The sequence below is a fragment of the Musca autumnalis genome, unplaced genomic scaffold (genome assembly GCF_047663935.1).
Source record: "Musca autumnalis isolate F117 unplaced genomic scaffold, ASM4766393v1 scaffold_4, whole genome shotgun sequence".
NCBI lineage: Eukaryota > Metazoa > Arthropoda > Insecta > Diptera > Muscidae > Musca > Musca autumnalis.
The window spans coordinates 107,140,904-107,164,319 of record NW_027411977.1 but is presented as its reverse complement, the minus strand read 5'-3'; the positions used below and the strand labels follow the sequence as shown (position 1 = coordinate 107,164,319).

General features: G+C 34.4%; 1 protein-coding gene across 4 annotated transcripts in view; it reads left to right on the top strand.

Annotated features, from left to right (window-relative positions):
- Positions 1–23,416, top strand: part of Pxn (Peroxidasin) — a 384,372-nt gene that overhangs the window by 3,620 nt on the left and 357,336 nt on the right. For all 4 annotated transcript variants that reach the window (XM_073983523.1, XM_073983524.1, XM_073983526.1 and 1 more), the window contains exon 2: positions 11,686–12,751. In XM_073983523.1, the coding sequence (XP_073839624.1) occupies positions 12,573–12,751 (179 nt within the window). In that variant the 5' untranslated portion in view covers positions 11,686–12,572. The remainder of the gene's footprint in view (positions 1–11,685; positions 12,752–23,416) is intronic.

The window sequence follows — 23,416 nt, the reverse complement described above, 5'->3', positions numbered from 1 at the left end:
GTAAAATAATGTGGCTAAAACCTTCAAAATACCGAACATCATGAGGTACCATTCTATAGGGGGTTCATCAGAACATCAACCTATACTGACAATTTTCTGGGGGAAGTTTTGTATCCTCAAAGAAGACTAAATATCAAATTTCAAACATAATATGATACCGAATCGGGAGGTACCGTTATATGGGGGTGATATCAAAACGTGAAGCTACATTGTCAGATATCTGAGAGAAGGTTTTCTTCCCCCAAAAAAAGACCAAATACTAAATGTCAGTCATTTCGGTAAGATAATGTGGTTAAATGCTTCAAAATACCTAAAATTGGAGCGTACAGTTCTATGGGGGTCCATCAAAATGTGGGCCTATACTGACAGATTTCTCGGGGAAAGGTTTATACACGCAGAGAAAAAATATTTTTCGCTTTTCTTGGATCAACAATATCATAAATAATGGCCTTCGTCCTAAAAAGACAATAATAAATAAAAATCTTCACAGCAGAGCCCGGCTGCCCCGGCTGAGGTTTGAACCTGGTTTCTCTCCAACAAACAGACAATGTTGTCGAGATCTCAGCGTTCTAAGCTACTGCCAATGTATCATATCAACAAATCAGTCGACATGATGCCAATGTATCATATCAACAAAACTAGTTGACATGATATCCAAAACTTCAAAAACTGAAGGCATTACAATTCATGAAGGAAACCCCCCTTCGATTGTATATGTGTATGTATTGAGAAAATGATTCCTAGACAAGACACTAGGGTGACTTGATAAAGAAAAAGACTTCCATAAATACTTCATAATTACAAAATTGTAAAAATGTTTGTATAAATAGAAGTTATCAAAATCAGCCTTTGTCTTCTAGCCATTAGCATTCAAATACGCCTGATGAGCCTGGCTTAAACCACCAGGCGAAACGATCGTAGCGTAATGGTTGAGTGTGTGGTATTTCGCTAGAATTCATTTTTCAATACAAAACTCCTTAGGCCATATTAGCTCGATTAATCCAATTAATTAATTAAAAACTTTCATAAATAATGGCCTTCGTCCTAAAAAGACAATAATAAATAAATATCTAATTTTGTTCCAACAATTCATTTGTTTTGTTCAAGCATTGCAAATCCAAAAATATCATCTTTTACTTCAAACATACAAAACAAAAAACTTTCGAAATTCCTCAATTTTGTAAAGATCATTGACAAAACTATGTTAGGAACTATCATAATCTATAATTTTTATAAAAAACTATTGTCAGCCCAGAAAACCTGTTACTAATTTTTTTTGATTTGATCGTATATACTTCTCATATACACATTCAACATAATGTTGGTATAAATGTCACATACATATAATATTATGAGTATTGGCAAACACCACATATTGCCAGGTTTTGCCAGGTTTAACTAAAAAGACAACATATTGAATGAAAGAAACATAACCTACTCCATTGCGCTCATCCTCCAGCACCTCCCCCAACATAAGGAATACGATAAAACCACAACAAATAGTTTGTGTCAGTTTGTGGTGTAACTCAACTATGAAAACATAAAGAAGAATGAGAAAGAAGATATAAAAACAAAAAGAACAAAGATAAACAAAACTCACCAAAATTGTTTTTTTACCACGGCATCGAATACCGAGAGAGGAGAATAAAATTGTCGAAGAAAAGAGAATAATATTGTCCAGCAGACAAAAACTATAGTTGGATATGACAAAAACAATTGCTGTAATTAACAAAAACGATTGTTGGAGTCACAATACTACATACGGAATCTAACAATATCTTTACAATACATATTTTGCTCTTCGAATATTGTTGGATCAATCATAATTTTTTTCTCTGCGTGTAGCTTCAAATATGACTAAATATCTGACAACACAAAATACAAAGTTACAACCAATTCTGTGGTCAAATGAGACTAATACTTTTAAAATATCTTAAAATGACGCGTACTATGTGGGGCGTTATATGGGGGCTATACTAAAACGTGGACGTATATAAACAAACTTTGGTAGAAATGTGTTTTAGCCTCTGGAGACACAAAATACCAAATTACAACCAATTCGGTGGTAAAATGGGACAAATATCTAAAAAATTCTTTAAAACGGCGACGCGTCCCTTTGTATGGGGGCTATACGAAAACGTGGACCTACATAGCCCGTTTTCAATACCAAAAGTCCTACCAAAATTTCATCCACCTACTTCAATCCGTTCGGACGCTAGAGTGATTTCCACAGACGGACAGACGGACGGACATGGCTATTTCGATGTAGAATTGCACGCTGATTAAGAATATATATAGTTTGTGGGGTCTGCAATGATTATTTCGAGTAGTTACAAACGGAATAACAAACTTAATATATCCCATCTTATGGTGGTGTGAAATGTTTGCTATGATTTTTTGGCATTAACTTCCAACATAGTATGTAGCAGGGTTTCGGAGTCGGAGTATACGATTCGGAGTCGAGCAATTTTGCTGAACTCAGGCGAAATTTGTTCCACGTTATAGACATATAACATTAAATTTGGAACAAGAATCTTTTTTTAAATCATTATTTATTTTAAAAGAAAGGTATAAGAAAACATGTATGCAAACGGTATTTTATTACTAAGTTAAAGGACAATTCACAGGATATTTACTATCCTCTGAAGTGTAGTCTATTCTTCCCTAGTTTGTTGATCCAATTGATTCTTTACATTTTTGCAAACAAAAGTAAAGTTCTATGACAATCGAATTAAGATTGGACCTTTAACATCTTTCGTCAAAAGTCTTACTGGTCTTCTCACAAAGGTCTATTGGTATTCTCATCTTATTTTTTATGAGAAGTCATCCTTGTCTTCTATGAAAGACATTGTGGTCTCTATGGGAAATCTTACTGAATACCCTGTGTCACAAAATGGAAGTTAAGATCTGGGGGAGGAAAAATTCCTTTTCGGAATGAAAGCCTCAATTGCCCTTTGGGTCCCATAGTTGAAATGTCTGAGTTATGACATAATGAAGTTTTTGATTGACCCCCATCAATCATTGAGAAAATAGCTTTATATCTCTGTTTGGAGATATTGTTTCATCATTTTTAGATCACATATTTTCAGTTAAATATAATGAGGAACTTTCTATCGAGTATGCTGTTCTTCTAGCTCAGTTCCTTCCATGTCATTTTTGTTCTTGAACTCAAAAAGTAAAACAAAATGAAATTTTCCACGTTTTCATTGTTTTATGTTTATGTATTTCGGTAAATTTCGCATAATCTACGCTTCTGAATTAGGGCATCATAAATTTGTTGTTGCTCAACGACAGATTCATCCCGTCAGAAGTCTGACAAACGGCGAATCTTTCTTCTAGGATTCATTATCAATGAGAGCTTTAGATGTAGACATTCAAATAACCGGATCTGTCCGCCAGGAACAGATATAGTTCATGTGTACCCGAGTTTTCTACACAATCAATAGCATATACAAAATTCGATTAAATGCATAATCATAGAGTTTTCATGAGAAAGCATCGGGTAAAAGTGATAAAGGACAATGAGAACATGACAATATCGATTTCTTGTCCCAGTATGAGCGTTGGATGGGAACAATTTATGTTATATTGTATGCAGCATATAAACTGTGTTTTTCTCGAAATCGGCTACAAAAATATATGACAATTGGTTTACAAGTTTTCGAGCTAGAGTTGGCGCCGCAAAATGCTTTAATAAAAACAGGATTTCTTATTTTTGCCTTATTAAGGCGAAGGCCATTTATAGTGATATTTGATTAATTCTCTTTCGAGTTGAGCTGCTAGGCCTTTAGATATACATTGAAAAATTAGGAGTCTACCGAAGTCCCACGCATCCAACCATTACACGGGTGGTAAAGCCGATCTTCAGGTGTATTAGGATGTTGTTGTTGTGGCAGACGAAGGCAAATATATATATATCGCACTTCATTAGATAAATGTATATGCGAAATTATGTCAGTTAATTGAAACTCCAAACTTTTCCTATAGTCCTGCTTGGTAATCCCATTTTTTATTGTTCACCAATACTATGGTAACTTTTATTCCTACATCATTAGTAATTGCTCTTCTATATTAGAAGATTTTATTTTTGATTTTCTCATCAATTATTGTCTACTAAAGTTTTGACAAGTTGATGGTGGCTTAGAACGCTAAGACGCCGGCAACCTTGACACTCAGTTGTCGGAGACCCAGGTTCGAATCCCAGCCTGGCTCATGCTGAAATTATTTTTTATGTTTGCCTTATTAAGGCGAAGGCCATTTACAGTGATATTTATATTAATTATCTTTCGAGTTTAGATTCGTAGACGGCCTCAAACCTTCGTAATATTTTTCTCTTTCAGATGAAGACAAAAATCTGCCAAAAAGTTACGTAGTTTTCCGGAAAAAATCATGAAAAATTGTTTTCATTGAGCTTTACGACTTGTTGTCTCCTTTTAAGGCTAAGCACACTAAAATGTTGGCTTACATCCAGTTTGAAACTTGGTCATGAATTGCTTATAATTTTTATGGCATGTAGTCCCTATGATTTGTATTGCCCCTTCATTTTCACATATTTTGAAAGCTTAAAGATTTTCTCACGCGGAAGAATTCCATCCAGAATATACTCGTGCAAAAAATAAGGAAAAACGACAAAAACTTTCTAACTTTGTTATTTTTCAATGTAGGATTCGGCAGAAACAATATTGATATGTTCGAATGTATAGCCTTTCTAATGAATATGTATGGAAAAACTAACTCATCAACCTATATGGCTGTAACATCCAAACTATAACACCAATCTGTATGATTGTAGTCTCATTTGATTTGCCGTGAAGTTTGGGACCACAAGAATTTTTTATGTAATTTTATGACCACTAAATGGGCCTTAATATTGAAAAAAGTAGACTTATATTCAATAATTTATCAATTTTATGTACATTCCGCGAATTCTGTGTAACATTTTGCAGGTATTATGCAATCTGCTCGCTGAAGTCACTTCGAAAGAACTTTTTTCTAACAATTGTGCTCATTAAAATAATTAGCGTTTTTATAATATTTTCTTTCTTAAAAAGCGAAATAAAAGCGCCATAACTTTTGTCCGCAACAACCAAAAATTGGCACGCGACCGGATTCGTACTGGGATTTTTTTTCTTAACCTACATATCAAAAATCGTTGATGGAGCGCGAAAAAAATTTATCCTTTTTTCTGAAATGGAATATGAAATAATTGACAATATTCGTGATATATTCTTGATCAGGATAAAATTCTGAGTCGATCCATGCATGTCCGTTTGTCTGTGGTAATCACTCAAGCATCCACAAAAATTGAGAAAAAATGCTGAAAAGAAGATGGGTCTTTTGTTTGCAGGCAGGTCAAGTTCGATGATGCGCTATATCGGTCCACGTTTTGATATAGCCCCCATATAACGGTACCGCCCGATTTTAGGTATTTTTACGTTTTTAGTCACATTTTAATACCGAACTAGCTATAATTTGACATTTAGGATTCCTAGTGATCAACAAACTTATATTCCAAATATTATGGGCGTAGGCCCATGTTTTGGTATAGCCCCGATATAACGGCATCTCCCGATTCTGGTATTTTCAGGATTTTAGCCACAATTTTTAACCGACATTTAAGGGCCACAGTGGTCACGAAACTTCTCCACCAAAAATCGTCAACATAGGTCTATGGTTTGGTGTAGCCCCCATGTACCGGTACCTCCCGATTTTCGGTATTTTGAGGATTTTAGCAACAATTGTTAACCGAACTTGCTGTAATTTGACATTTGAAGATCGGAGTGGTAAGTAAACTTCTCCACTAAAAATCGTCGACGGTAGTTTGAGGATTTTAGCAATGTTTTTTAACCGAACTAGCTGTAATTCGACATTTGAGGGTCTCAGTGGTCAGGAAACTTCTCCACCAAAAATCGTCAATGTTTAATGTTTTGGTATGGCCTCCATGTAATCGTAAATCCCGATTTTCGGTATTGTTAGGATTTTGGCTACAATTTTTAACAGAACTAGCTGAAGTCTGACACTTGAGGTTCTCAGTGGTCGCGAAAGTTCTCCACCAAAAAACGACAACATATGTCCATGTTTTGGTATAGCCCCCATATAAGGGTGCCTATTTCGGTAGTTTGAGGATATAATTTAACTTTGAGGTTCTCTGTGGTCACGAAACCTCTCCACCAAAAATCGAACTCCCTATAATTTGACATTCGAAGTTTTCAGTGGTAACGAAACGTCTTCACTAAATTGCCATCAGTTATAAAACTTCTCCACCAAAAATTGTAAAGATGGCTCCACACTTTGATATAGCCCCGTAAGTGGTACCTGGCTGAACATTTTTTTAGGTTAGATTAGGCATTTGCGGTATCCGCAGTCGAAAAATACTATTTATTAAATTGTAATTAATTATTAAATTTTAATTATTGAGATTATTGAGATAAACAAAACAAACAAAAAACAGCCGAGGCCCGGGCGAATGAATGGAGCTTTGTTAAAAACAAAATTCCAATAACAACCTCACAGGCAACTGTGTTGGTGTTCTTTTCAACTCACAGAATTCGAAGAATTTTTAGTTGATACGTGCTGACATGTTGCAAAATATTTTGATTTTGGTGTTTCTTTGGAAAAGCCGAAAAGTGAGTGTGATTCTCATTCATATGAGAATACTAGACACTTAAAGAGTTCGGTTTTTCGCTAAAAAGGCATCATTTCAAAAACTGAGAAGCCAATTGATAATTCCCTTCGCCGGGATGAAATCATGATATTGGTAGCGATCAGTAAAAATTTTGCAACACTGTCAGTTCGTTTTGAAAAGCATTACTCTCTGTAATAGAGGGTAATAAATGAAGTTGAGCCAATGGGGGAATACTCCACTCAAACAATCGAAAATTTTAATTAAAACTATTTTATGGTGGAGAGTACGGAGCTTATGCAAGGAGCCTTATCGACGCTGTGGCGCTGGGCTAAGGGTAAAGGCCTTGGAGTAATACCAAATAAGACAGAACTGGTAATGTTCATGAGGAAGCGTAAGCTCGGCGTACTTGTCCCGCAGCTTCAGCTCTCGCCCGAGGCAAAGTACCTTGGCACAATCCTGGACTGTCAATTGCGATGGAACAGGAATGCTGAGGTGCGGGAGAAGAGAGGACTGATTGCACTCTATTCATGCAAGAATTCTATTGGGAAAAGTTGGGATCTAAACCCATAGATTATACACTGGCTGTATAACATCGTGGTTAGACCCATCTTATCCTATGGTTCTCTTGTTTGGTGGCACTCAGCGCCAAAAATCGACATTCAGCAAACTAGAAAAGGTGCAAAGATCTGCCGCGATTCTCATAACTGGAGCCACCAGGAGCTCACCCCAAACTGCTCTGAACGCAATGCTGAACCTAAGACCTCTGAGCCTCAGCATTAAGTGTCAGGCAACTCGTAGTGTCCTAAGGCTGCATGAACAGAATCTCTGGCACGGTTGTGCCTATGGGCATGGATGTATTCTGAATGAATCAGGTATCAATGTGAACCAACACGGAAAACTGAGCGACTGTATATCACCAGTCCTGAGATTTAACGATATAGATGTCGTAATACCTAGTAGAGACGACTGGAACCGCAGTAACCCCCCTCTGGACGGTCTGGATTTTTATACAGACGGTTCAAAGATGGAGGAAGGTACGGGGGCTGGCGTCTACTGTAAAAGGCTATCTCTTGAGTACGCTTACAGGCTAGATAGCAACTGTAGTGTCTTCCAGGCTGAAATCTTCGCGATTTGGAAGGCAGCGGAATTGATAAAAAGTGTGGATGCAGAAATCTTTGAACCGGTGACTATCTTTGTGGATAGTTAATCGGCTCTTAAAGCCATCAAATCCTGCAACCTCAAGTCCGATGTCGTCCTCAAGTGTAGAACAGCCTTGGGAACGCTAACTAACGGCTATCGGCTATGCTGGGTACCAGCACACCGCGACTATATGGGTAATGAAAGAGCAGACGAATTAGCTGGACGAGGATCGCAGTCTACAGATCTAGCAATCTTTGACTCCCTCAAACCACCCATTTGTCACTTTTTCCAAAGAATTGAAACGTTTTTTGAGGAAAGAGCCAGTGAATTATGGCATAATGATCCTATGTGCATTGTGTCAAGATACATTTGGCCGTCTATGTCAGTCAAAAGAACGAAATCTCTGAGTAAAGCTGAAGAGTAATGACGGGAGTCATCACTGGACACTGCTACATCAGGGCCTTTACGATAAAATGGAATGAGGATGTTACTGAGGATGAGGAGGAGATGGAGACGATCGAACACCTCCTCTGTCGATGTCCAGCCCTGGCTCGTAGGCGGCATAGATTAGTGGGTGTTCACATTCCACCGTGTCTAACCTTCTACTCAACTGTGGAACCTGCTGTAATCTGCAACATCATCAGAAATCTGAAATGGCTGGTACAGCGCAACTTGAACACGTGAACCGTATTTCAAATATTCTACTTATTAAAACTAGCTTTTCCCTTCTAAAATTTTCTACTTATTAATTACTTCTTCTTCGTCTTACTTCTTTCATACTTTCATAGTTTTTTCCGGATGATCACAATGGACCGGAAGGTCTCCGAGTGACGCAGTCACAAATTAGTGGGTGCACATCCCCAAACCTAGCCTAACCTAACCATGGTGGAGGTCATAAAAAGTTCGGCCCGTTCGAACTAAATGACTGTTTACTTGTTGAAGATTATGTGCATCAAATGTTGGCCGCAGAAACGTCTCAGATCGCCCAGTTCATTGAACTTTTCCATGACTTGTTCAACCATTTCGACTGGTAATTATTGAATAACATAATATGGACTATATTGGTGTCCACTTCACGGGTATCTGCCACACAACATTTTGGAGAAGTGAATTTTAAAACCTCCTCTCCAATCGTTTTGATTTTTCTTGCAACAGGTTTTATTCGAAGCCCGCTTTACGATGGCACAAGTTTTTTGAGGCTCATTCCATTCTTCCTGAGAAAATTAACTGAAAGCTGTAAAAAAATATTCTACAGCCACCATGTGTAGTGAGTGGCTCGTGCTTCAAACAACTCTCGAACCGGATTCTGCGTTGGTTCAAGTTTGGCATATCGTTGTATTTCTTCGAATATTAAATGAAATTCGAAGATGGTGCTTTTGGTCTTTTTTTGGTCCTTCCGCTACATTCCCCACTAAAGTTCGAAAATATTGGCTAAAATGGTACAAGCGATCTCGAAATATTTTGTCCAATTTATGTTTAAGTTCGAAAGTGGGCCATATAGGGATCTCCCTCACGATAGTTCAGCATTTCAGTTTAAGTGCAGTTTATGGTATGTTCAATGTTCGATATTGTGGTCCTTTTTATGCTTCCTGATATTATGGTGCAGAAGCTCTAAATTATACGGTGACCCATTATTATGACTGCTTTCTAACGAAAGGAATGACTCCCATAATAAAATCCGCTTCCAATATAGACAATGTAGCCCACTCCTTCAGTACCACCTTGCCGATACGTCCACAAAATTCTGAAAAATCCCCTGAATACATAACACTATGTGTAATTTTTTTGAGTCAAGTTTAATTAACCATATTCTGACACCGCAGCGTGATAGAAGACCAAAAAGAGAAAACATATGTCTCGCCTGTTTTCTCTATCTCATCAACTTTCGCGGTTATAGGCCTCTAAAGATTTGAGTCTTTTATGTCAAAAGGGATCATTTTGTCAGGATTATATCCAAACCGTTTAGAAATTTGACTTAATCCCAGAGGCAAAGTTGTAGCTCTTCTCATAAGGAACAAAAATTGGGAACACATGAAGTCCATCAAACTTCATCTTCAAGGCCAAAATCGCCAAGGTGAAATTTCTTTCAACATTTTTCCTCGGTTTTTTGTCTACTGCGGAAACCGATCAAGTTTGAAGCAAACTACCAACTACAGATATGTAACTTATATCTCAATAAAAATCTTTCTACAACATACGAACTCCCTATAAACGGTTCCAAAGGGTCAAAATAGCAAAGCAAGTGCGATGTTTGTCCTTTTTTTCTCTGTTTCTTGTCCATAGATATTAAACCGTTCAAAATTAAAGAAATCAATCAACGACAATTATGTAACAAATACATCGGTAAACAACTTTCTGGAACACAAAAACTGTCTGCGAAAGGTTCTTAAAGTTTAAAATAGCAAAAACTTTAGAAAATATTTGTATTTTATAATTTTTTCTCCGATTTTGGTCGACTGATATCGAACCGCCCAAAAATTAAGGATACAGTCAACGACAGAAATGTACCTAAGACTTCAGTAAACAACTTTTTAGAATATATGAACATTCTAGGAGTGATTAGTTAAGCTGAAATTCACAAATAATTAAATTATTGTTAGCGTTTTCCCCTGCTCAGGTCTGGAAATAACAAACTGTTCAAAACTCAAAGAAATTTGAAAGGTTTGTTATTCACGGACTTGAGCAGGAAAGACTTGTCAATAATAATCGAATTTTAAGCTTGAAGAAGTGTTCCTGAAAGGTGTATGTGTTCCTGAAAGTGGTTATTGAGATCTTAGGAACATTTTCGTAGCTGCTTGTATTCTTGAATTTTGAAGACTTTGGTATATATGGACCAGAAACGATGAAAAAATATAAATATAGAATATTTTCTAAAGTATTTTGCAATTTTGAATTTTAAGAAACTTTCGCAGACAGTATATATGCACCAAAAAGTTGTTTACTGATATGTATATTTGTTACATTATTGTAGTTGAATGTTTTCTAAAATGTTGAACGGTTTAGTATCTATGGAAGACCGGGTTCACATCTGAAGACCAAAAACCGAGAAAAAATGTTAAAAGAAATTTTACATTGGCGATTTTGACCAGAGCCCCGAATTCTCGCTCGAATTTCACTCGCGAGTGAAAATCTTCTCGCATTTGAGGAAGTTGAGGGGGGCAACTTGCCCCTTACCCTCACCAAAGAAAAGCATACCCCACCCCCAAACAAAGTTGCCCCATCCATACCAAACAAATAGCTCCCAAAAAAACTTACCACCTCCCCACAATTTTTCACTCGCGAGTAAATCGGAGCTCTGATTTTGACCTGAAGATGAAGTTTGATGGATTTTATGTATTACCATTTTTTGTTCTTTATGAGAAGAGCTACAACTTTCCCCCTGAGATTAAATAAAATTTCTTAACGTTATGGAGGATATAATTATAATCCTGATAAAATGATCCCTTTTTATATCAAAGCCTCAAACCTTTGGAGGTCTATAACCGAGAAAGTAGATGAGATAGAGAAAAACGGTGAGACACGTGTCTTTTTGGTCTTTCTATTTAATTTTTGGGAAAAAGTATTTTGGTTTTATAGCCGCTATTCATCTGTCCAAAGACAGAGGGTATATCTCCGGCAGCACAGCCGACATTATACATTCTTGCTTGTTTTATATTTTTTTTTTTTTGACCTACCTATACTTATTCTTTAAGATAACGTATTATGAATTATTTTATTTAATACTTCCGTTAAAATATAAAACAAAATCCAACATTTCTTGCGATAGAGGATATGACCTAAATATTCTGGAAACCTCGTGATATTATGTTGTGATAACAATATAAAAGAACAAATGGAGAGAACAAATTTGTAATCAATGCACTTGACCAGCTGTCCCGAATCTATTTAAATTTGTTTTACTTATGTGTGTGTTATTTTAGAAATTTCCAAAAAGGCACGACGAGAAATGTTTGAATTAAAATCAAGCCCGTATTCTCATATCAACAAACAGATGGTTTTAATAACTCTTTAAAAAACAAGAAGGAAAACAACAACATCAAACAACTATATCTAGAATAAATTTTAATTTATAAACCAACGATCCAAAATTATAGCGGAAGCCGTAGCAACATTGCTCACTTTGTATTCAGTTGCTGTACGTTAGTCACAGACTAAGGTTGTCGCATCGTCATCCTTTTGTTGTGGTCTCTTGAGCCAAGCATAACGGATTGTGTTGCAATACACTCCAACTACAAACAGATGCAAAACTTTATTTCCAGTGAAATAAAAAAACAACAATTTAACAAACATCTTAATTAAAAGTGAAAATAATAAACTTCAAAGGTTTACACTGTGAGAAATTTTCAAAACCATAGTCGAAAAGAGTAAACTATTTAAACAAGCTATTAGGTGTGTGTTCAGTTGTTTCTACGTAGTTTTTTTGCCTCCTATTCGATCCACAAGAAAAAGGAGAAATAATATTGCTATTTTCAATTAAGCAAAAATCGTGTTGTGTGAAAAACTTTGACGTTCGCTTAACTTTTTGCTGTTTGTGAAAGAAAGTTTTCAAAAGTTATTATCCCACCTTGGCTGGAACGCGCTCGACCAACACACACGGTGTTGCCTTGGGAAGGATTTTACGTGCATAGGAATTTGTACGCATACAGAGATACATACAAACATACATATGTGGTAAAAGTTAAGAAGTAACCTTTTTGTGTGTGTGCTAAAAACCAATAACATCAGAAGAATTTTTTTTCTGCAAAACGGAAGAAAGGAAATAGCAAAAAATCAGAAAAAAATAAAGAAGAACACCCTTTTTGTGAAAATGACTCGTAACTTTAACGTTTGGACCACTTTGTGGTTGTGGCTGCTGTTTATAACGATATGTGCACCATCATTGGCTGTTTCCTGTCCAACCGGTTGTAATTGTTTTCAACGCACTGTTCGCTGCATACGCTCACGCCTGACAGCTATACCAAGAGTTCCCGCAGATACGAAAGTTCTGTAAGTATTGAAGTATTTTTAAGCATTAAACGTTCGTTAAATTGGCATCAAGATTCATTTGTGTTTGCAAACTACTTACATATGTTCATACATTGTTGAGCCTCTAAGGTTGCTTTATTATTTTCATGTTATCCTACATAATTTCTGGAGAGTGAATTGTTAGTTTGTTTTTGGGCGAATTTATGGTGAACAATAATTTCGGCTGATAAAGGAACAAAATTGCTTTTTCAGTAAGGTAAGTAAGAACAGGGCCGAATATTTTATACCCTCCACCACAAACTTTATTGAAATAAATAGGAACAATTAGTTTCCTTTCTTCCCTTATTCATTGAAGGAGCAAAATATCTTAACTGATGATACATTTACAATTTTCCGAATTCAGCTTTTGGCAATACACAATACCAAATTACAGCAATCTCGGTTCAAAAATTTGACAGAAATACTCGAAATACATAAAATTGGGCAATACCGGCTAGACTTAAACCTGGATATATGTATGTAAGCCCGCCCTCTATATTTTAATATTAACAATTTGGAAGCTTTCGTATTTTTATTTGTCATTGTGAATTAATAGCTTTTGATATTGTGATTGATCTTAATTTAAACTTTAACTGACGAAATGCAACACTGTAAAATATATTTAATAGTTCATTTAGACTAGCCATAAATCCTCGACTGGATTTAATAAATCCAGTGCAAATCTCATTGCATTTAGATATACATTTTGGAGGTTTTAAATGGCAGTCAGCTGATGTTCGTTCATAGCACCATTACCAAGGTAGATGCATCAGCCCATCTGATCGAATTTGAAACGTCAAAAGAATTTTTTGTAAATTGAATTCGTCTCAAAAAACATATGTACGTCAAGTTACAAATTTATTGTTTAATACTGAAAATGTTAGAACATTATGCTACTAATGCTAACTAAAGAGCAAATAAAGAATTATTTTATAGCAGTTTGCCCATATAAAAAAATAAACGCATTATTTTATCGTTTAGACATCGTAAATATTAGTCTTGGTTGATTAAAATCAGCTTTGTACATCAAAACAAATTGTTTTTTCGCCTTGTTTACAAATTTTTTAATTATTTTTAGTGTAGCAATTCACCGATGCATCTACCTTGTTTCATGTGCCAGCTTGCAACTTTTTGTTTTTTCTAGCAACATGTTGCAAAAAACAGAGTTGTATACGAGGATTTATGCCAGATTTAAAACAAATCCACTCAATAGGAGGATTTATTTTTGTATGGGAAATCTGGTGGATTTTGGCTGGATTTAGCAAATAAAACCTGATAATGGGCTAAATCCGGCTAATGGTGTCATATCTAAATGGCATATAACACTACTAGTTTAAGCAACTGTAAAGTACTAATTAATTTTTGGAGGAAAGTTTTGTAACTTTCACGAATACTAAATACCAAATTTAAGTCATTTCGGTGATATATTGAGGCCACAACCTTCAATATACTGAAAATAGGATGGTACCGTTCTATGGGGACTAAATGAAGGCGTAGAACTATACCGACAAATTTCAGGTGGAAATTCAAATGCCGAAAATCGTTCTATGGGCGAAGACTAAATACCAAATTTCAGCCCCTTCGGTTGGATATTGAGGGTTTAAAATTTAAAATACCGAATATCCGGATGTGCCGTTATATGGGGGTTGTATGAAGAAATGGACATATACAAACACATCTCAGGAGGAAAGTTGTATACCTCAAACGAAGACTAAATACACTCCGTTTCAAGTCAATAGCACATTTCAAATTGCTTTTTGTTACTTCAGTTTAGTCGATATCCGTAGAATAACCTCGGGAATGTTTGTATATCTTGGTTTGTAATCTTATGAAGTAACTTCCAACAAAAAGTTTGGCTTCGATAACGTACCGTTGTATATTTTTTTTAATTTTCTTTCAAAAAGCCCAAAATTTGTACGATTAAAAGTGTTTCATCGGAATAGCACATTCTTTAATAACTTGAGTAAAAATGCAAATTTTGAATGCAACTGTTATGATTCTTTAAAATAGACCGATGATGAAAAGTCCTCATTTATGAGGATGGACCTATTGAGGAATATATATACAATATGCTAATAATAATACCATTTACAGCTGCATTTGTATCAGTACGTGTTAAAAACCACATACATATATTTGAATTTTTAGTGCAAAAATTTGAAAAAAAAATATTATAAAAAAATCTTTACACAAACAGGTGGAAACATGTGTTTCGATTTGCGTAGTTTCGTATTGCGTTGAAGTTATCCGGAACCAACCATTAACGCAAATCGAGGTATTAGGTATGTGCTACAAACGGAATGACAAATATAATTATACCCTCCATATTATTGTGGAGGGTATAAAAATAGTAGTAAAACTTAGCATTTTAACTTTGGCCTTGAATTCCTCTGCAAGTACTAGACTGAAATTTACAGTTTTTTGATTCACTAGAAAGCTGAATGTATTATCTGCCGATCAAAAAATTAAGAAAATATCTCTATCCGTTTGAAAGTTAAAGAATTTTGACCAGGAAAAAACGATTCTGAACCACTGTGCGGCATGTTTTGCCCATAGTATCATTGGTTGGTTATGGATTCCGTTTTAATTGTGGTAAATTGTATTTACATTGAGTTCAACTTAGCATTGTAATTAAAAAAAATCACAATGTTAATATATTCATATGAATTCATATTTTTTTAAAAGTATGTTGCTATTATAATGCATACTAATTATAATTGAATGAAATAACAGTACATATATAATTCGTGGAATACTCATTGTTGCACATAAAAACAAAAATGAATTGCATATTGTTTTCCTGAATGGCGTATCAACAATGTCAGTGAATGGTAAGAGAGGCAGGAAGGGAAATGGACAAAAAAATCTGTTGCATTTTCGGAAAGTTTTCCGTATATATTATCAGAAAAGAATAAACTAAATGAACGGATTAGAGATCACTGGAAGAAGAGAAAAGTTATTTTCAAAATGTTTGTAGGCATAAATGGTATGTTCCAGCACTGCAAGATGAAAAAATTTTATCGTAGTGGTTCTGAAACATACATAAAGTATTCTTGTGAAAACAATAAAAATTAATTTGAAAATTTTGTATCATATTTTGCTGAGCTTTTACCTAAGATTTAAAAAAACCGTAATTATAAGGTGATTTGATAAAAAAACAGCATGCACAAAATCATCTGAAAATATTGATATATGTACGAGAATTTTTGGCAATTTTTCGAAGTCACCATATGCAGATACATATATAAGTGAAAACAAGCTTAACATGACCTAAATAACATAACCTATTTTCTCAATATATGATAAATCATATAATTACGTATATCACCAATATTTTTGAAAATTTAACATAGTTGAAGCCAAGGTTTACCCTTTTAGAACACGCGACTTGTGATTGTATATTATACAAATTAAATGTTTTTGGCTAAAATTAGATGTTTTTGGACGAGGCAAAAAATATTGGCATCAAAAGTTAATTTTCGTGGAAGCTGTGGCTATATTTATGTTAAAAAATAGGTAAAAATGGGTTGAAGCCAACGTGTCTTTTTTGGTTTCTCTTAATTTGTGAATAAACCAAACTTTTCCCGATTTTCCTGTCAAATTAAAAGTAGAAGCAAACTAAATAGGGATCATCTCACTAATGTACTACTTTTCAAAATTTTATATGCTTCTACCATTAAATGATGCTGAGATTTTGAAGCCAGATTTCCAGTTTTTTTGAAATTTTCTTCTAACTTCATTCCGCAAACAGGTTTTTAAAAAATCGTATATAGGATTGTAGAACTCGCGATTCTGAGTTATTTGATATATGTGTCATGAATGTAGTCTATACAGCTTCATAGAAATCTGCATCCAAATAAGGAAATTTTGTGCGAACATTTTTCTAAAAGTCCTATTTTTCGGGCCTAATTTTTACAATTGTCATTCGAATTCCTCGTACTTGATTGTACATTTTCGTTTTTTACGTTCCGGATCCAATAAATCATTCCCCGTGAAAATCCATATACTAAAACGCGAGTTACGAGAAATTCCAAAGTAGAAAAATACCCTAAAAATTGATCGCCTTGAAATAGATATATATCGATGTAGATTTTCATGGTGGACATTGAAATCGGATGCGGACAAAAATTTTATTCACTTTGCGCAAATTAACGATATTTTATAGGTTTTTTAGTGCTAAGATGCAGCCGATGCTACATCTTATCCTCCAAATTAAATTTCGACAAATATATACAAATTAAAAGATATGGTCTTGCTGTACATGAAAATCAAATGCGGATAAAATGATTTTGATAATTACGCGATTTACACGTATTTTAAAATGCATATAAATTAAAATGGGTTATGTGACCTCTTTTTAACCAAAATACGTGTTTATTTTGGCTGTGACATCGAAACTATAATACCAATCTGTATGATTTTAGTCTCATTTGATTCGCCGTGCAGTTTTGCTCCCATACGAATTTTTTCGTAATTTTATAGCGGGTAAATGGACCTTTAGTTTGAAAAAAGTTGACTTACATTCAATAATTTATCAATTTTTTAGACATTCCGCGAGTACTGAGTAAAATTTAACAAATATTATGCAATCTACTAACTCAAGCCACTTCCAGATAACTTTTAAGTAGCAATTGCTCGCGGTAAAATAATTAGCGTTTTTATAATAATTCTTTCTTTAAAACGAAAATAAAACCGCCATAACTTTTGTCCGCATCAACAAAAAACTGGCTCGCGAACGGATTTGTACTGGAAATTTGTTTGTTTTTTTTTTTTTTTTTGAAATGTTCATATTCCATATTTGACAACATTTGTGATATATCATATAATATAATTTTATTCACATATAATATTAATTAAAAGTGGTTTGTTCTTGACCGTATTCCATATTTAAATGGAATAAGAGTTATTTTAGTCAATAACAGACAAAATGCCATTCATTCGTGCAACAGGAAATATTTTTTCGAGACATTTCTTGTTTTCATTACAATGTATTTAAAAAAATATATATGTATACAATTGCAAAGAAGTTGGCGCGAGACCTCTTTTAATACATAACATTAATAAACGTTATTTCAGTCACTAATAGGCAAAAGTTCAATCATTCCAGCTAAAGGAAATTATTTCGTAGTGAAAATGTCAAGACGTCATAACTCTAATGCAGATTCATCATATGGGGGCTATCAAAATGATATCAATACTGTAGCACGGAATTCTACACCGTGCGGTATCTACTATATATAACGAAAATTCAAAAAAATTTAACATTGATGAAGCCAAGGTTTTCACTGTTATAATTCGCGAAATATGACCATAGTTGAATCAAACGAAGTGTTTTTAATCAAAGCTCGTTGAAGCAAACTAGTTTTTTTACGTTGTTATACGATTGGCGGTTAAACCGTTTAAATTACGGATATCTGTCCAAAGTAAAAGCAGAAGAATACAAAATGAAGATTACACTTCTAATGTATCACATTTCAAAATCTCCACTACATCCACCATTTATGGAAGCTGACACTTTGAAGCCAGATTTTAGGTGTTTTTGGTATTTTTGATCTAACTGCGACGCGCATTCGGGTATTTCAGAAAACATATAATAGTATCAAAGCCCTCGCGATTACGCATAATTTGATATGTATATTGACTATGTAGCCCAGACAGCATCACAGTAATCCACTGCCAAAAGCCAAAATTTAGTGCGATATTTTTTCGAAAAACCCTATTTTTGGGTACCGCATTTACAATATCCTTTTGATTGTGCTGGGACCCCAAGATGTTTTAGTTTTTTGACGGTCCGGTTCATATAAATCATAGATCGAGAAAATCCATTCACTACAACGTTGAAAACAGCAACTGCAAAAACCGAAAAATGTTTTAAAAAAATATCGCGGTTAAATCGCGTGTTCCGTGGATCGTTTCATTTTCAAGGAAGAAACTAACACATCACTCGCGTTTTTGCGAAAACAGCGGTTTAAAAAAATTAGTGGCATGGCAGCTTTATCCGATTTATCCGAAAAATGATGCTACATCCACGGTTCTTGATGGATTTTATCGAAATAGGTTTAGATCGATGTATTTTTTCATGGATGATAGTGAAATCGGATGCGCATAAAAAGTGTATGCACTTTGTGCAAATTATAACCCAGCAAAATGTTCGATGCCAAAGATGCCATTCAATCATGGGTGAAAGTGATCTGGCATGTCATCTTTTTAGCATCTTCATCGATGAATTTTATATGAGCGTGGACCCCAAAAGATGCTATTAATTTTTGGATCCAAAACATGTCATTTACACCAATGCTTTGACATGTTATTTTCACCAATGCTTTGGCATGTCATTTTCACCAATGCTTTGGCATGTCATTTTCACCAACCCTTTGCAACGACATTATCATTACGACGAGAGTTTTAACAACGTTGGTTGTGATTTCGAGTTTCTGACAACATCAAGCCTATTGTAAATAATTAATCTTATATATTTAGAAAGATGTGTATAAATAAAAACACAAAATTCATCTCTATTGGATCGATGGAATGGGTTTAACTGATGATGAAAAGATCGGATCTTTTACGACTTCCTTTGAATGGGTTCAAATGCTGATGAAAATATTGGATCTTTCACGACTTCCTTTGCATTGGTTCAAATGCTAATCAAAAGATCGGATCTTTCACGACTTCGTTTCAACCAATGCAAAAGATGCAATGACATCACGTCATCGCATGGAACCCCTTCCTTCAAATTTTGCTGGGAAGCATTATACATTTTGTTGCACACACGCAAAAAAAAATCGGCCTCTCTAACATATGTCCCAAACATATTTTGCAGCAAACATATATATGTTTGCAACAGTCCCAAACATAATATATGTTTGGTTCTGCAAACATATATATGTTTGGGTGGAAACAAATATATGTTTGGGTGCAAACATATATATGTTTGGGTGGAAACAAATATATGTTTGGGTGCAAACATACATATGTTTGGGTGCAAAGATATTTATGTTTGGGTGCAAAGATATATATGTTTGGGTGCAAACAAAGATATGTTTGGGTGGAAACAATTTTATGTTTGGGTGCAAACATTTTATATGTTTGGGTGCAAAAAAATACAAACCCAAAAGGCACAAAAAAAAACAAACACATGCACCAGTGGGCGCTTACTGAGAGCAAGGGAGCGTAAAATTCAATGTAAAACACTTTAAAATGTGTGCTCACTTGCTCTCAGTAAGAGCTCACTGGCTATCTCTATAGTATACACACAAATGTTGTGGTTTTTTATTAAAAGGCAAAAGAACAACAAACACATAGGTACATACAAAATTCCAAAGAAATACATAACACACTTTAATGAAAGAAAAACTGATTGAAATAATTTGTAGTCCCACTTTTAAAAAGGAAAAATATATAGAAACGTAGTTGAACGCTTCTCCTTAGTTGTGAAATAAAACAAACTGTCCTCTTAGTTGAAATCATCAGCGGGGAATCGGCATCTAGAATCAAATGATTATGTAATGTAATAAATAAATATGGATATGCCATATTTCAAATATACATAAGTATGTATGTAATTACCAATATTAAATGCGATTTCTTCCTTGTCCAATAAAATAATTCCATTCAATTTTCCGATTCAATTATAAAATGTATTGGGCATTTAATTTACTAAAAACACAATTTCTTTGAGAAAACACAAAACACTGATTTATTCACTCACTTTACCGTCTTGACTCTACAAAGGCAACTAAAACACTGAAGAAAGAAAAAAATAAAATTCATATCATTTCTTCTTTTCTTCTTCGTTGGTTAACAACAACAAAACAAGAATTACACGAGTTTGACGCATACATGCCACCAAAGCCCCCTTCTTCGCTTCTACGTCTTCTATTATACAATACACACAACTCTTTATTATAAAGCAGCTTCCACAGCCGCGAGAGCACTGTTATTACTCTCGTTGACAAACGTCCTCTCTCCACCCATGAAAAAAATGTTCTAACATAAAAAATATGTTTTACCCAAACATATCAATTTGAGATATGTTACAAAATGTTGCAAACATATATTTGTTTGGACCCAAACATATTATGTTTGGAGCCAAACATATATTTGTTTGCAACCGGTCCCAAACATATATTTGTTTGGATGCAAACATATTTCTAACATAAATTTTTCTGCGTGCACTAAACTGCAGACGATTCTACATCTTAGCGGCCAAAGTAAATCCCGGCAAATGTGTAAAAATTAAAAGGGAAGAATTCGCTGTATTTGTAAACCGCATGTGCATCAAGTGATTTTGAGGATTTCGTGTTTTACAAGCATATAAAATGAACATTACCCAATACAGCTATATTTCAAGAGTATACTAAAGGAACCCAACATTTATTTGAACGATACAAATATCTTCCGCTAAATGTTAGCATGTATTCGAGAAGTGATTAGAATAAAAAATGTGATTTTTTGAGTGAAATTTAACTAAAATAGAAGAATAACTCCGACCTCTTTTCAATAATTTTTTTTTCAACTAACTCACAAAATAACCCAGCAAAAAGTTTGCCTCCAAAGAGGCAGTTAAATAATATGTACAAGTGATCTGGATGTGCCTCAAATTATGCATTTTCACTCATGATTTTAACAAGAGCGTGACTACTGAAAGAGACACTCCATTGCACTACATTTGGGTACAGACCCTTTGGCGCTGCATTTTAACTAACCCTTTGGCACTACATTTTAACTGACCCTCTGGGACTGCATTTTAACTGACCCTTTGGTATTGCATTTTAACTAACCCTTTGGGGTAGAATAGGAGGCAGTCTACATGTGTGCAAGTCATTACAAAATATCCCAGAACAAATAAGACGCATTAATTATTTGTGTAAAACAAAAATATTAAGAACTTTATTACATTAACAAAAATTATGAAATTTCTCGATTGAATTCAATCGAAAACATGCGTGTTTTCTCCACTCTCCATTTAATCCAAGCTGAACTGCTTTTGCTTCATCTGCTAAATGGGTTTGATATTGCCTTCCCATCACCAGTTTAGATTTCAAAGAGCCCTCCATTGGGAAATTTTCTTCTCGTGAGTTACCGGAAAGATGTTCACAAATTAAATATTATTTAGTTTGTATTAACAAATTTTTGGAAATTTTAACACGCTTATCGCTTTTTGGAAAATGTAGAGATGTACATACAAACTGATTTATGTACATGTAGGGATCTCTAACAACTGCTAATAAAATGTAGCGAACGGAGTGCCTTTTTCACGACTCCGTTAAACTGCATCCGGATGTTGTTAAAATGTGACAAGTGGATGTGATTCTTTGATTGCATCCAAATGAGTTTAAAATGTGAGGACTAGAGTGACTTTTTCCCGACTCCGTTTGAACTGCATCAAAACATGCCGTGAAAGAACTTGTCCACATTGCACTACTTCCAATTTATTTTGCTGGGAAATTTTAATAAATATTTTCTATTACAAAAATTTTATAAATTTCCTCAACATATTTTTTTGTTTTTGCTATAATATGCAAACCACTAAGCTGATTTTTATAGTTTTGGTTTCATTTGAATCTTCGCGATGTTTACATTACGTACATATTTTTATATATTTTTCAGATGCATAAACAGCTTACATTTTATTAAAACAAGTTGCAAACTACCAATTATTTTGAATTCTTTCCTAATTTCCGCGAAAATGTACAACCTTTCCACTTAAGTTATAGGACCTCAGTAAACATATATTATGTAGGAAGCCATAAATTAACAATGTTTCTCGATATAATCCAGCAAAATTTATTAGAAGTTGTTCTATGTGATGTTGTGATTGAATAGCTTTTTTAGAAGCAGTCCACGCAGAGTCATGAAAAATGCATTCCATTCTTCACATTTTAACAATTCGCGATTTGAATCCATTTCATAAAATTTTCACATTTTAGAAATGCTTACATTTATAATAACTTTTTGCCAATAAAATTCTTAACAACACAAGAAACAATTTATTTTATGGTATTTTAATTACTCAGCAAAATGTTTGTATCCAAAAAGATAATCATAGGTGCATGAAATGTCAGACTGCATATTTGTTTGTAGCCAAAAAGTAGTTGAATCATGAGTGCAAGGACTATGTCTTTTTACGTGAAAGAAGTCATGATTTTTACAAAGGCATGGTGCCGCTAGGATGCAAACAATTTAGATGTTTATCACCTATTTTGCATGACTCTATGCAAGAAGCGTTTTAAGATGTTTTTGGGTATTTTTGAGTAATAAAAGCTAACTGCACTCAGTCGCTTTTTAAAATGATTTGTTTGAAATATTCCATTGTTTTATATTCATTATATTTACGGTGACCAATGTTTTCGGAGCAGAGTACATAAACAGATTAAAGGCTAAAAAAGAGGACGAGGAAGTTTTAAAATCAACGGAGACACTAGTGATTTTGTTTAAACCAAGACAATATTTTGTTAATTTCTGCCTAGGGTTCTCCATTTATTAATGATATAATTTGCATCAAAATAAGGTCAGGAGTTGGTTTTCAAGTTTCGTGTTCTTAATTTGTCGGAATATTCCCGCAAAATTTAAAATTGGGGTCAAAATCAAATTTGGATATTTTTCCCACAATGGCCAATGATGGTCAATTTCACCCGCTAAATC